The 15,972-nt window shown below is 36.2% G+C and overlaps 1 protein-coding gene across 4 annotated transcripts in view; it reads left to right on the top strand.

Annotated features, from left to right (window-relative positions):
* DIAPH2 (diaphanous related formin 2) overlaps nucleotides 1-15,972 on the top strand; it is a 946,398-nt gene that overhangs the window by 412,573 nt on the left and 517,853 nt on the right. For all 4 annotated transcript variants that reach the window (XM_088028705.1, XM_088028707.1, XM_088028706.1 and 1 more), the window contains one exon: nucleotides 15,267-15,368. In XM_088028705.1, coding sequence (XP_087884831.1) covers nucleotides 15,267-15,368 — 102 coding nt within the window. The remainder of the gene's footprint in view (nucleotides 1-15,266; nucleotides 15,369-15,972) is intronic.

Raw genomic sequence — 15,972 nt, 5'->3', positions numbered from 1 at the left:
GCAGCACAGACAGAAGCAGAGGTAATGTGGCCTGGAGAGCTCACTGAAGAACAGACTGTAATCTCTCTGCTCTGAGGCAGAGGGTTGGAAACAGTCTCTTCTGCTCTCTCAGAAGAGACGCGGAAAGCTGCCAGGGAAAGCCTTCAGAGAACAAAAGCCCCAAAAAACTGGTTCCCGCTGAGCCCATCCCCCGCGATGGGGGGGCAGGGCAACTCTGCCCAAACAGGGCTCCCTGAGTAACAGCGTGGCAGGCCCCTACCCCAGAAGAGAGGCTGGGAGAACAAGAGGCCAGCAACCCTAAGGTCACTAGAAGACAGGTGCATCTTGCTTTAGTTCTGGTCAGCAGTTTGGACTCTATACATTCCCTCAACTGTCCATCAACAGAATGACTAGGAGGACGAACCCCCAGAATAGGAAAGACTCAGAGATTATGACTTATGCCACAGATTTACAAATGAATGCAGATATAACCAAGATGTCGGAGATGGAATTCAGGTTAGCAATTATGAAGACAATGGCTAGAATGGAGAAATCAATTAATGGTAACATAGACTCTCTAAGGGCAGAAATGAAAGCTGAATGGCAGAACTTAAAAATGCTATCAATGAGATCCAATCTAATCTAGATAATCTAACAGCTAGGGTAAGTGAGGCAGAAGAATGAATTAGTGACCTGGAAGACAATTTAATAGATACAAAGGGAAAAGAGGAGGCCAGGGAAAAACAACTCAGAATCCATGAAAATAGAATCAGAGAACTAAGTGACACCGTGAAGCGTTCCAATGTCAGAATTATTGGAATCCTGGAGGGAGTGGAGAGACAGAGAGGACTAGAAGATATATTTGAGCAAATCGTAGCTGAGAACTTCCCTAATCTGGGTAATGAAACAAACATTCGCCTCCTAGAGGCAGAGAGGACCCCTCCCAAGATCAAGGAAAACAGGCCATACCCCGGCATGGATTAGTAAAACTCGCAAATCTTACAACCAAGGAAACCATCTTAAGGGCAGTTGGGGGGGGCGCCTGGGTGGCTCAGATGGTTAAGCGTCTGTCTTCAGCTCAGGTCATGATCCCAGAGTCCTGGGATCGGGTCCCACATCGGGCTCCCCGCTCCTTGGGAGCCTGCTTCTCCCTCTGCCTCTCTGTCTCTCTCTGTCTCTCATGAATAATAAAAAAAACAAAAACAAAAACAAAAAAAGGGCAGTTAGGGGGAAGATATTCCTTACCTACAGAGGGAGGAACATCAGAATAATGTCAGACCTATCCACAGAGACCTGGCAAGCCAGAAAGGCCTGACAAGACATATTCAGGGTACTAAACGAGAAGAACATGCAACGAAGAATACTTTATCCGGCAAGGAAGGCTGTCATTTAGAATGGATGGAGAGATGCAGAGCTTTCACGACTGGCAGAAACTAAAGAATATGTGACCACTAAGCTGGCCCTGCAAGAAATATTAAGGGGGGTGTTCTATAAAAGGAGAAAGACCCCAAGAGTGATATATAACAGAAATTTATAGGGACAATCTATAAAAACAACATCTTCACAGGCAACATGATGACAATTAATTTGTGTCTTTCAATAATCACTCTTAGCATGAATGGCCTAAATGCTCCTATAAAACGGCACAGGGTTGCAGATTGAATAAAAAGACAGGACCCATCCATATGCTGTCTACAAGAGACTCATTATGAACCTAAAGATACATCCAGACTGAAAGTGAAGGGATGGAGATCCATCTTCCATTCCAACACACCTCAAAAGAAAGCGGGGGTAGCAATTCTTATATCAGACAAATTAGATTTTAAACGAAATTCTGTAGAGACACAGAAGGACAGTATATCATTCTTAAAGGGTCTATCCAACAAGAAGATCTAACAATTGTAAATATCTATGCCCCCAACATGGGAGCAACCATCTACATAAGCCAACTGTTGACCAAAATAAAGAGTCATATTGATTACCTTAATTGTAGGAGACCTCAATACTCCACTCTCAGCAATAGATAGATCATCTAAGCAGAAAATCAACAAACAAGAGCTTTGAATGATACACTGGATCAGATGGCCCTCATAGATATATACAGAACTTTCCACCCTAAAACAACAATACTCATTCTTCTCGAGCGCACATGGAACTTTCTCTGGAATAGACCACATACTGGGTCACAAATCAGGTCTCAACCGATACCAAAAGATTGAGATTATTCCCTGCATATTCTCAGACCACAATGCTTTAAAACTGGAACTCAACCACAAGAAAAAATCTGGCAGAAATTCAAACACTTGGAAGCTAAAGACCACTCTGCTCAAGAATGTTTGGGTCAGCTAGGAAATCAAAGAAGAACTTAAACAATTCACGGAAACCAATGAGAACAAAAACACGTCGGTCCAAAACCTATGGGATACTGCAAAGGCGGTCCTAAGGGGGAAATACATAGCCATCCAATCCTCACTTAAAAAATAGAAAAATCCCAAATTCACCAACTAATTCTACACCTTAAAGAACTAGAGAAAAAGGAATAAGCAATGCCTAAGCCATGCATTAGAAGAGAAATAATTAAGATTAGAGCAGAGATCAATGAATTAGAAACCAGAAACGCAGTAGATCAGATCCACGAAACTAGAAGTTGGTTCTTTGAAAGAATTAATAAGATCGATAAACCACTGGCCAGACTTATCCAAAAGAAAAAAGTACCCAAATTAATAAAATTATGAATGAAAGGGGAGAGATCGGGACTAACACCAAGGAAATAGAAACAATTATTAGAAATTATTATCAACAACTATATGCCAATAAGCTGATCAATCTGTATGAAATGGAGGCCTTCCTGGAAACCTAGAAGCTGCCAGACTGAAAGAGGAAGAAATTGACAACCTGAATACGCCAATAACCAGTATCGAGATTGAAGCAGTGATCAAAAACCTCCCAGAAAACAAGAGTCCAGGGCCTGATGGATTCCCTGGGGAATTCTACCAAACATTCAAAGAAGAAATAATAACTATTCTCCTGAAGCTGTTTCAAAAGAATAGAAACAGAAGGAAAACTTCCAGACTCATTCTGTGAGGCCAGCATTGCCTTAATCCCCACACCAGGCAATGACCCCATCAATATGGAGAATATCAGACCGATATCCCTGATGAATATGGATTCCAACATCCTCAACAAAATCTTAGCTAATAGGATCCAAGAATACATTGAAAGGATCATCTACCATGACCAAGTGGGATTTATCCCCGGGATGCAAGGGTGTTTCAGCATTCGCAAATCAATCAGTGTGATAGAGCACAATAATAAGAGGAGAGAGAAGAACCATATGGTCCTCTCAATTGATGCAGAAAAAGCATTTGACAAAATACAACATCCTTTCCTGATTAAACTCTTCAGAGTAAAGGGATAGAGGGAACATTCCTCAAGTTCATATAATCCATCTATGAAAAACCCACAGCAAATATCATACACAATGGGGAAAAGCTGAGAGCCTTTCCCTTAAGATCAGGAACATGTCAAGGATGTCAACTCTTGCCACTGTTGTTCAACATAGTACTAGAAGTCCTAGCAACAGCAATCAGACAACAAAAAGAAATAAAAGGTATTCAAATTGGCAAAGAAGAAGTCAAACTCTCTCTTTTCGTAGATGACATGATACTTTATGTGGAAAATCCAAAAGACTCCACCTCCAAATTACTAGAACTCATACAGCAATTCAGTAATGTGGCAGGATACAAAATCAATGCACAGAAATCAGTTGCTTTCTTATACAAACAATGCAATTGTAGAAAGAGAAATTACAGAAACGATTCCACTTACAATAGCACCAAAAAGCATAAGATACCTTGGAATAAACCTAACCAAAGAGGTAAAGGATCTATACTCTAGGAACTACAGAACACTCATGAAAGAAATTGAAGAAGACACAAAAAGATGGAAAAACATTCCATGCTCGTGGATCGGAAGAATAAACATTGTTAAAATGTCTATGCTACCCAGAGCAATCTATACCTTCAATGCCATCCCGATCAAAAATCCAATGACATTTTTCAATGTGCTGGAACAAACAATCCTAAAATTTGTATGGAATCAGAAAGACCCCGAATCACCAAGGAAATGTTGAAAAAGAAAAACAAAGCTGGGGGCATCATGTTGCCTGATTTCAAGCTATATTACAAAGCTGTGATCACCAAGACAGCATGGTACTGGCACAGAAACAGACATATAGACCAATGGAACAGAATAGAGAACCGAGATATGGACCTTCAACTCTATGGTCAAATAATCTTCGACAAAGCAGGAAAAAATATGCAATGGAAAAAAGACAGTCTCTTCAATATATGATGCTGGTAAAATTGGACAGCCACATGCAGAAGAATGAAACTCGACCATTCTCTAACAGCATACACAAAGATAAACTCAAAATGGATGAAAGACCTCAATGTGAGACAGGAATCCATCAAAATCCTAGAGGAGGACATAGGCAGTAACCTCTTTGACATCGGCCACAGCAACTTCTTTCAAGATATATCTCCAAAGTCTAGTGAAACAAAAGCAAAAATGAACTTTTGGGACTTCATCAAGATATAAAGCTTCTGCACAGCAAAGAAAACAGCCAACAAAACAAAGAGGCAACCCAGTGAATGGGAGAAGATATTTGCAAATGACACTACAGATAATGGGCTAGTATCCAAGATCTATCAAGAACTTCTCAAACTGAATACCCGAAAAACAAAAACGTCAAAAAGTGGGCAGAAGACATTAAAAGACAGTTCTTTTAGGGAGACATACAAATGGCCAATAGACACATGAAACAATGTTTATCATCATTAGTCATCAGGGAAATTCAAATTAAAACCACATTGAGATACTACCTTACACCAGTTAGAATGGCAAAAATGGACAGGGAAAGAAACAACAAATGTTGGAGAGGTTGTGGAGAAAGGGGAACCCTCTTACACTGTTTGTGGGAATGCAAGTTGGTACAGCCACTTTGGAAAACAGTGTGGAGGTTCCTCAAAGAATTAAAAATAGAGCTTCCCTATGACCCAGCAATTGCACTCCTGGGCATTTACCCCAAGTACATAGATGTAGTGAAAAGAAGGGCTATTTGCACCCCAGTGTTCATAGCGGCAATGTCTGCAATAGCCAAACTGTGGATAGAGCTGAGATGTCCTTCAACAGATGAATGGAGTAGGAAGATGTGGTCTTTATATACAATGGAAGATTACTTAGTCATCCGAAAGGAGGAATACCCAACTTTTACGTCAACATGGATGGGACTGGAGGAGGTTATGCTAAATGAAATAAGTCAAGCAGAGAATGTCAATTATCATATGGTTTCAGTTATTTGTGGAACATAAGGAATAGCATGGAGGACATTAGGAGAAGGAAGGGAAAAATGAAGGGGGTAATCAGACGGAGAGATGAACCATGAGAGACTATGGACTCTGAGAAACAAAAGGGTTTTAGAGGGGACGGGGGATCGGGGATGGGTTAGCCCAGTGATGGGTATTAAGGAGGGCACGTACTGCATGGAGCACTGGGTGTTATATGAAAACAATGGATCATGGATCACCACATCAGAAACTAATAATGTATGGTGACTAACATAACATAATAAAATTTAAAAAATTAAAAAAATAACTACAGGGCGCCTGGGTGGCTCAGTCGGTTAAGCGACTGCCTTTGGCTCAGGTCATGATCCTGGAGTCCCGGGATCGAGTCCTGCATTGGGCTCCCTGCTCAGCGAGAAGCCTGCTTCTCCCTCTAACCCTCCCCCCTCTCATGTACTCTCTCTCTCTCATTCTCACTCTCTCAAAATAAATAAATCTTGAAAAAAAAATACAGAAAAAAAAGAAATACTTGTATGAAACAATACTATTGTGAAGATTAAATTCATTAATCGTGCTGAAAGCAATGAATTCTTCAGCTTCCCCTCTTAGTACATCATTATGTTGTTAAAATTTTGTTTACTTGAATTTCACTAATAAATTCTTATAGGCCTCTAGGGCTAGGCCACCATTTCATGTGTGTCTGTTTATTTTTCCTCTGCTCTGTTGATGGCGCCACCAGAAGACTGGGCTTCATTTCTATGCTGCATCCTCAAGTGCACAAAGTACTTTCCCCCAGTTTGTAACACAAAGCATTTTTGTCCTGTGCACTCATATATTAGACATCTTTAGTGGTGAAATCCTTTTGTTCCTTTTCTTTGTTTTTCTATTAATTTTTGAATTGATAATATGGTTTAAAGTTCAAAAGGCAGAAAAATAGTATACAGGGAAATTTGTTCCTCTCATCTCTGTACCCCACCTACTCAGTCCCTTCCCTAGAGGTAACTAATGTAATAAATTTCTTGTGTTTCTTCCCAGGAACATTTTATATATATACTAACAAATACATTTATTCTTCCCTCTTTTTTTCTGTAAATGGTAGTACTGCATAGTCTTATATAACTTGTTTGCTTCATCTAACAATATTTATTGAAGATCGTTCCATATTATTCTATAAAAATCTTCCTTGGTCTCGGATATAGCAGTAGAGTGGTACATTGAAAGTACATACCATAATTTAATCAGTCATTCTTCTACTGACGTGCTTTTTGGTTAGTTCAGATATTTTGCTAGTGTAAGGAATACACCATGTAACATAATTTATTAAACCTGTCTGCAGTAGATGAACACTTACAGTCTTTTGCTATTACCAGTACTGGAATACCTAACATTATATATAAATCCTTTTTTACAAATAAGAATATAAATGTAGTATAAATTCCAAAATAATTGGAGTGCCTATTTTTTTCCAGGAATGAGTCTGGATGATAGTATATAACAGTGAACAAAACAGTGACAAATCCCTTTTTTTAATAGAGCTCACATCAAAATAGAAGGTATAGAAAATAAAATAAAAAATACATATTGTGTCAGATGATGGTAATTGCTTCTGAGAGAAATGAAGCAGGCAAAGAGGAAAATATGTGTCAGGAGGGAGAAGTTCTGATTTGGAACCACATCATCAGGAAAGGTTTCTATGAGAAAATGACATTGAATAAAGATCTGAAAGAAGTGAGGGGAGATCTAGGGATGACATAATATCAAGGTCAAGACTCTGCTGTGGGAATTGTTCTGGTGTATTTGAAGAACAGTAAGGAAGGTTGTGTGGCTAGAGTGAATCAGAGGAAAGTAGCAAAAGATGAGATCAGAATAGTTATGGAAGGGACATGAAATACGATGTAGGACTTTCTAAGCTATTGTGAAGACTTTCTTTTTACTCTGAATAAGTCAGGAAGCCATTGGAAGGTTTTGAACAGTAGAATAACATTAATTAATGTGTTGATAGGGTAGAATGAAGAAAGGCAGAGGCAGAATAGAGACGGGTTATTAGGCTACAACAATAACTTAGGCTAGAAGTAATGGTGGCTTGAAACCCTTACATAGAAATGGGGGTGATGAGAAGTTATCAGATACTAGATTTGCCAAAGAATGGGATGTAGCCTGTGAGAGGGAAGAATTAACGATAATTTGTTTGTGTGTGTGCTCACATGTGTGCATGCACATGTGTATTTTGCTTGAACAATTAAGATTGAGTTGCCATTTGAGATGGAAAAGACATGGGAGGAGCAAGTTTGGGTGTAAGATAAGGAATATGGTATAGGATGTGCTAAATTTATGGAGCTTATTAGACAATCAAGTAGAAATATCCAGGAGATGAGAAGCTTCTTTTAGGATTCACAGTTTCCCACTGATCCTTCACTTGAGTAAATCCTTGGTGAGATCTACAACACTGACCTTCAGGCTATGTTCAGCTATACCTGAAACCCAGACTGAAAAATCCTACATTGTTAGTTTGAGTCCCTGGCTACAAATATTTAAGGTATTATTTTGTTCAGTCTTGCTCACATTAAACTCAGTTGTGTGCACGACTTGTACCAGTCTGAAATAGACCACATTATAAAAGAAAAACCTGAATATAATGAATGCCCAAAGTGTTCTCAACAAGAAATGCCCTATAGCCTAGCAGTACTGGTTTTATCATCATAATTGCTACTGTTGCATTTCTTAGCACTCAGCTTTGACGTACTTAGCTCTTGGGGTTTATTACTGGACTTACTGATTTGTGGCATGAATTAGGATATTTTGCATAACAGGGCATTCTCTGAGTGTGCGGGATGGCCAGAAAAATAATCAGTTCATACATACAAAGTCGGAGCCAACTTACGAGTAAAGGAATTAACTATAGTTTGAATAAGGTACTTCACAAAGGTTAAAGGTTGACAGAAATAACTTCCACCACCTCATTTGTCAAATACTAGATTGAGGTAAGAACCATACTTCCATTTTGGTGTTTAAAATATCACTTCAGGGGGCGCCTGAGTGGCTCAGTTGTTAAGCGTCTGCCTTCGGCTCAGGTCATGATCCCAGGGTCCTGGGATCGAGTCCTGCATCGGGCTCCTTGCTCAGCAGGAGACCTGCTTCTCCCTCTCCCACTCCCCCTGCTTGTGTTCCTGCTCTCTCTGTGTCTCTCTCTGTCAAATAAATAAATAAAATCTTTAAAAAAAAATAAAATATCACTTCAGGGGCACCTGGGTGGCTCAGTCGGTTAAGCGTCTGCCTTCAGTTCAGATCATTATCCCAGGGTCCTGGGATGGAGCCCCACATCTGGCTCCCTGCTCAGCGGGGAGCCTGCTTCTCCCTCTCCCTCTCCCTGCCACTCTGCCTACTTGTATGCTCTCTCTCACTCTCTCTCTCTGTCAAATAAAATCTTTAAAAAAATAAAGTAAAATATCACTTCAAACAAGGGAGATTCTACCTAAAATCTTTAAGTCAACTTTATTTGTCCTCCCTAAAGTAAACATTACCTTCTGAGCTATTGAGGCCCAATTGTAAATACACAACATTAGCTATGCACGTTGTTAAACATAGTGTTCTGGTGACATTTAGCAGTGTTCAGTAATTTGCTTAAATAACACGTATACAAATATATTAGTTATGCAGATGTTAATTTGCAGTAACATGTGCTTACTGATTTGGGGGGTTCTTGTCTAAGCTATGACCAGTAAAAAAAAAAAACAAAAAACATAAATAAACTACCACCAGTAAGATTTGTTCCTTAATTAGGGAATCATTACAAAGTATGTATGTGTGATTCCTACTGTTAGAACCATTAATCTTGTTTAATGTGCTGTAAACTTCAGCAACATTCCTGGTAATGCCATTCCTATGGCTTCAGGTACAATGCAGGTGACAGAATGAAATCTCCCTTTCTGTGGGATGCCTTAGTTAATGCACAGCTGTAGGCAAAAGAGAAAGGGGCAGCTTCACAGCTGCAATATGCAGAACATAGGAGATGGAATTGCAGCCTCATACTGCATATTGCATCAGCTTTCCCTCTCAAGGTTTGGTAAGCAAATATGTTATTCCTCACAAAATAGATTCAAAAACAGTTGAAAATAAAATTGTGCTTGCTGACCAAAATGACTAATGTTTACCTGTAGTTTTTATTATTCCCTCTTCTATTTTTTCTGATTCCTATATACCCTTGTTCCCTGGATTGCCAAGGCTAACAGTTTATAAAGTGTGAAAAAGATACATATATATCAGGTCATACCATTTTTATTTTTATGTTGGGAAAAAATGGAAATCTGCATAGGCTAATATAGGAAACACCTATGTACCAGCCTCCCAGAATGAAAAAAATGATAACATTTCATCATATTTAGTGCAGATATTTGCTTTTAAACAAAACATAAAATTGAAGTTTCCAGGATTTTACTTGTTCCAGTATCACTTTCCTCCCCCAAGGAAAGAAGTCATTAATCTGCTAAGTATTTAGTCCAGGTTTTTAAATTTTTGATACACACACACACACACACACACACACACGTACATTTACACTTTATACACAATACATAAGATTATTTTGTTTCATTTTTAATTTAGATGAATGCTATTATACTGCATGTAATATTTTCCATGATGTTTATTTTTCCATTCAAAATTATAATTGGGATCTATTCTTATTGGAATATTTAGCTGTAGTACACTCAATATAAATGCTGAGCTGTATTCCATTATATGAATATAGCACAGTTTATCCATTTCATAACCCCCTGGCATGTGGGTTGTTTCCAGTTTTTGTACTGTTGTAAACATTGCTGCAGTGAACATCCTTGTCTCCTTGACTGTTTGACCCATAAATGGAAAGATTGGGTTATACTTATGGTAAGCACACCTTAAATGTATTAGATGCTAGTAAATGTTTATTTTATATTTGTTATCCTAATTTTTACTACCACTGTTGGCACAAACTCTTATTTTTTTGCCTCCTCATCCATACTTGGTATTATAAGACTTCTGTTACTTCAATTTGATGACTGTGAGGTTGTCATTGGTTGTTTTCATTTGCATTTCCCTGATGACAGGTGAGGTTGAGCATCTTTTTATTACTTGCTGTATGATCTTGGGCAAATGACTCAAATTTTCTATTTTGTAGCTTCCTCCTTTATAAGATGACAATGGTAATACCTATTATATAAGATGACAGAGGAGGTATTTAATACAAGTTGATTTTGGTGGTGATTGTGATGATTGTTATGGTTAGTACTTTAGTACTACTATCACTGTTATTGTTGTAGTTCTTATTATCATACTTTCCCCTTTTATGTGATATATATATATTTGTATAAAAGTTATATATATATAATATAAATTTATTGCAGCTATTGCACAAAAATCATAGTAGATTTTCCCTGCCTGCCATTTTCATATTTGCACTCATTTTAACATGCAATTATTTATTGAAGTTTAACACGTATTTCAACTAATACATAAAAAATTATTTCTGTATAGTTAGAATCACTTCTGGAATGTATACAAATGGAAAAATATGTATTTATGTGGGGTGATCACAATTTTTATATCAATATATATCTACAATAAGTTGGGCGGTTACTTGCTTGATATACACATATGTATGAATAAAGTTACATAAATATTTTTAGGTGATTTTTTTATCACTACTGTTACTGGCTTTATTTATCCTAGTTTTGTATACAGTATACTTACTGGGAAGTGTCATATTTTTGCTTCTCCACATATTCCTTCTAATATGATGTAATACATCAGTTGATGCTGATTTAAGATACAGGATTTGTTAATATGAAACTAATCCCAATAACAAAAAGAATTTGCTGAGTGATATGCATATATTCATTCAAACTATATTATTATGGATAAAGAAAATTATAAATGTTAGATATCTTTTGGAGATACTTCCCTAATTAGTAGTTTATATATGACCATGTTTTTTAAAAAAATGAGTAGACATTTAAGTCTATATGCTTGTGCCTAGGCTTACACATAGTAGGTCTTCAACAAGTATTTGCTGGATAAATGAATGAATTAATAGTATTGATGCTGACTTTATGAATCAATCTTTCTCATTGCATTTTGAGACAAAGTAGTTATTAAAAGTTTGTTATGATGTATAGTAGTTATCATTATGTAAATCATTCAATGTTACCCATTTATAATATCTTAATATTTGCTACATCTTACAAATATTTTGTCACATGTTGTCTGTACCCACTGAGATAACAGAAATTAATAGGGGATTTATGAACATTGCCTAAATTAGATCAGGAATAGATTATAGCCATGTTTATTTATGCCAATGAGCACCCCTCAACTGTAAAGGAATAAATTTATAGAATAATTACAGATAAAAATCCATATGTTAAAGGAAATATAAGAATACTTAATAGGCATTTTATCTTATGTAATTAGTATCTTGCTGTTAGCACATTTAATAATAATACAAATGTCTTTATTACACATCATTATCTTTCTACAGACAGTATTTTAAGATGTTTCATTATTTGGTCAATTAGCAGTGATAATTTAAGCACTCAAATTAATCCATCAGATTTAAAACCAGTGGCTATATGGTTTTTCATTTGCATATCGAAAGATAACATTTGATTATAGGCCTCATTATGAACATGGGGACCATAGGGCCATTGATGACAAAATCAATTATTAAAGTTTTTGTATTGAGACTTAAAAAAATTTCTCCAGTCCCATTCAAATAATTTCAAATTACAAAATCACTGTAATTTATTTTAAGTTTTAACATTATGATATTTTTGGTATAAGCACTTTTCACATGAGATCTACCTGCTCACAAATTTTTAAGTGTATAATACAGTATTATTAACTATAGCTATAATTTTGTACCACATATCTTTAGAACTTATTCATCTTATGTAATGGAAACTTTATACACATTGAGCAGCAACTCCCCACTTCTCCCACTGTCAGTCCCTGGCAACCACAATTCACTCTTTTGTTTCTATGAGTTTGACATTTTAGATGCTTCATAATTATGCGGTATTTGTCTTTCTATGACTTGCTTATTTCACTTAGTGTAATGTTCCCCAGGTTCATCCAAGTTGTTATTTATGGCAGGATTTTCTTCTTTTTTTTTAAGGGTGAATAACATTTCGTTATATGTATATGCCACATTTCTCTGATGGACATTTAGATTCTTTTCATATCTTGGCTGTTTTGTGAATAATAGTGCAGTAAACATGGGAGTGCAGCTATCTCTTTGAGATTCTTAGTTCTTTTGGTTAATACCCAGAAGTGGGATTGGTACATCATATGGTAGTTCTAGTTTTAATTATTTGTAGAATCTCCATAGTGTTCTCTACAGCAGCTACACCATTTCACATTTCTACCAACAGTGTACAAGGGTTCCAGTTCTTCCACCACATCCTCACTAACACTTTGTTTTGGTTTTGGTAAGAGCCATTCAAAGAGCTGTGAGGTGATATCTCATTATGGTTTTTATCTGCATTTCCCTCATGATATTGAGGGTACTTTTGTATACCTGTTGGCCATCTCTGTGTCCTCTTTGGAGAAATATCTTTAGAAATATCTTTAGTTGAGTTACTAAATTGCCCATATTTTAATAAAGTTATGGAATATTTAATTTTAAAGCATTTGAAACATATGTAATAAAAGCATCCAAAGACAGGTAACAGTTTGAAACATTATGAAAGCAGGACATTTTTAACATAAGAAGCCTTCAGTACTCTCTGGATAAGTTTCATATGTCATTACCTCTCTTCAAATTCTCTATTTATCTAAGCCTGTGGTTGTGATCACTAAGGAATGCTTTTAAAGACAAGAAAGCCAAAGGCATTAATAGCCATTGGTTAATGTTTACTGATCATGGCAAAAACTTTATTGTTTGTGAAAGGCTATCTGATTAGGGAACTATTTTAAACTAGCTTTGCTCTAGTAATTCTCAAAATAGCATTGCCCAATCATGAAATTCTTATCATTTCTTCAACCTAAGATAAAGCCAATTTACATACTATAAGGGAAATATATTAGGATTTAAGATATTTAAGACGTCTAATCTTAATTTTAAGCAATTTGTTAATTTGAAAAGGGGAGAAGTTGGAATGTATTTTAATGAAAAAAATGCAAAAATATGAAGTCATACAAAATGAACATTATGTTTGTCTGGGTTACTCCAGAGTCTTGTTAGTTTGCAGAAAATCTTACAATATCCATTATACTACAGCATTTTCACCCTATATGTACTTGGTTAACTAGTCTCCAATAGAGGGGATTAAGGCATATTGGGAGATTAAGACAGTTTCCTTGACTATTTCTTAGGGAAAAATTTTCTGAATGATTCTAGAAGTAATTTAAATATGATTCAGGTACCTTTTTTTTTTAATTAACAAAGGGTATGATTTTTGGACTGTCATTTCTTTATATAGAGGAGTCTTAACCTGGCTTGGACTTGAGATCATGATTTTCACAAGTGTAATTATTACCTAGTCTGCTTAGACTCTGCATCACTTTAGTTAGGTCATAGTGATAAAGCTTAGAACTAAATATTAGGACATAATTATTAAGGTAATTAATTTTATGTTATTTTTTCTAGGAAGTTCACTTAATTTCCCTATATTTTTTACCAGTAAAACAGGGGGGGATCTTAATGGACTTGCAGTATTTGATGTATTCTATAACATGTATGGAAAGTTTTCCAGATGCTAACATCTGTGAACACATAGCTTAGCAAAAATGTACTGTAGTAGTGTGTTGGTTTTCCTCTAAAGAAAATCAGTAACTCATTTATGATCTCTTTAACAAAAATCAGGTAAGTTAAAATAATAAAAATCATGATTTCCTCAAAATGAAATTAAATTTTTAAAAGTAATAAGCATTATTATTATGGTCATATGATTCAATGATGAAGTTTAGCAGCATGAGTTTGGGGATAAAAGCATATCACTACTTGAATGAAAAAAAATGTTGGCTTTAGTTTTCTCATATTTTTTAATGGTCCCATTACCTACAACCCTATTTTTATATTAGAAGAAGTAAACTGTCAACACCTGAGTACAATGGTAGCTGTGGAATTTTTGTATAGGTGGGTTTAGGGATTTGCCATAAAGCTTCATTTTCACAACAGATAGCCACATTGTTTTTTACTTTGGTTTTTGAGATGGGTTCTCTGAGGTAGAGCTGATGGAGGTTATGGGGGGCTAAAGCCACTGCTACTTCTCACAGTTTCAGGTTATTTGAACTGTTCAGGTCTAGAGGATTACCTTCTGAATAGAGCATAATTAAATATTTTCTTCTAAGAGGGCAAATAGTACTAAAAACTGTCATGGAGACAAAGATAACTTACTCAAAAGACCAAGTCTTTGAGGTTAATTAATTATGTGTATGCAAATGTTGCTGTTGTGCAACTTGCAGATGGTTCATATTTATTCTTCAAAGCAATCTTGGCAGGGATTTTTATATGACAACCCGTTTAGTAGTTAAAGTTACATACTTTAAAGCAGTTCCACTGAATTAAAGGCATGTCTAAATTTTAGCGTATTTTAGGATAAGTGCATATCTGCTTTTTTCCTCAATTAGTCCAAATTAGGGAGATTTTACTATGTATTTAATTCCAGTGCTGCTGTAGGTACCTGGTAAAGGAGTAATGAATGTTGCACATTAGGTTAGAAGCTGCAATTGATTTTTGGTACTATTTGGCTTATCTTTTCTGCTTAAGTGCTGATCTTTAAGTTGTAGGGAAACCTCTGAATGGGTCTATATTATTATGTTTATCCTCTTCCTTGAACTAATGAAATAAACACATTATTGATTTTTGGCATAAGCTTTGTTAATGTAGTTAATATGCCTTACTAATTTATTTCATGTGATTGGATTAGTACCATTATTGTTTATGAATAAACTTTTTTCCTTTAGTTCAAAAGAATGTAGAAGCTTCAGAAGAAAAGAAGATCCTCCCTGCAAAGAAGAAAGTGAAAGAATTGAGAATTTTGGATCCCAAAACGGCCCAGAATCTGTGTATGTGATGTTTTTTGTGTAAGGGGTGGTGGTGATGGTGGTGATGAGGAGTTGTTGAGTATTTTTACACAAAGTTGTAACTGATTTGCACAGGTATATTTAGCATCTGCTAGAAACAAAATTGTGTGTAAATGTGATTTGAGTTGCCTTTTTGTCATTCAGACCATCATAATTTCGTCTTCCTCAGGCCAGATGAAACTTATGAATAATAAAGCTTTGGAAAATACTGATAATTAAGCACTGTTACAGAGTAAGACGTAAGGTTCACTCAAAGAGTTCAAAAGAGTGTTATGTTTCCCCTTTCTGCCTAGACCTAGGTGTGGTAGTTTTGGACTATTGACTGGTCACATTGGGCAAATCCTTTTATTGCTATGCCTTTATAGTTGAAGTAATTTTGATGCTAGAGAGTTATATTGTTAACCACTGCACTTAACTACTGGTAGTGAACCGGGGGGAGGAATTAAGATGGCAAAGGAGTTGGGGAACCCAAAGCTTGTCACAGCTCTTGAACACAGCTAAGTAGTTATCAAATCATTCTGAATGCTCAAGAAAATATTCAGAGGTCTGAGAGAACAAAAACTGCAAGTCAACAATTAGAAAAGCT

Source organism: Eumetopias jubatus, unplaced genomic scaffold, assembly GCF_037043125.1.
Source record: "Eumetopias jubatus isolate StellerSeaLion01/CBP00866 unplaced genomic scaffold, mEumJub1_p1.0 scaffold_11, whole genome shotgun sequence".
Lineage (NCBI taxonomy): Eukaryota > Metazoa > Chordata > Mammalia > Carnivora > Otariidae > Eumetopias > Eumetopias jubatus.
This window is presented reverse-complemented; position numbering and strand designations above follow the sequence as displayed.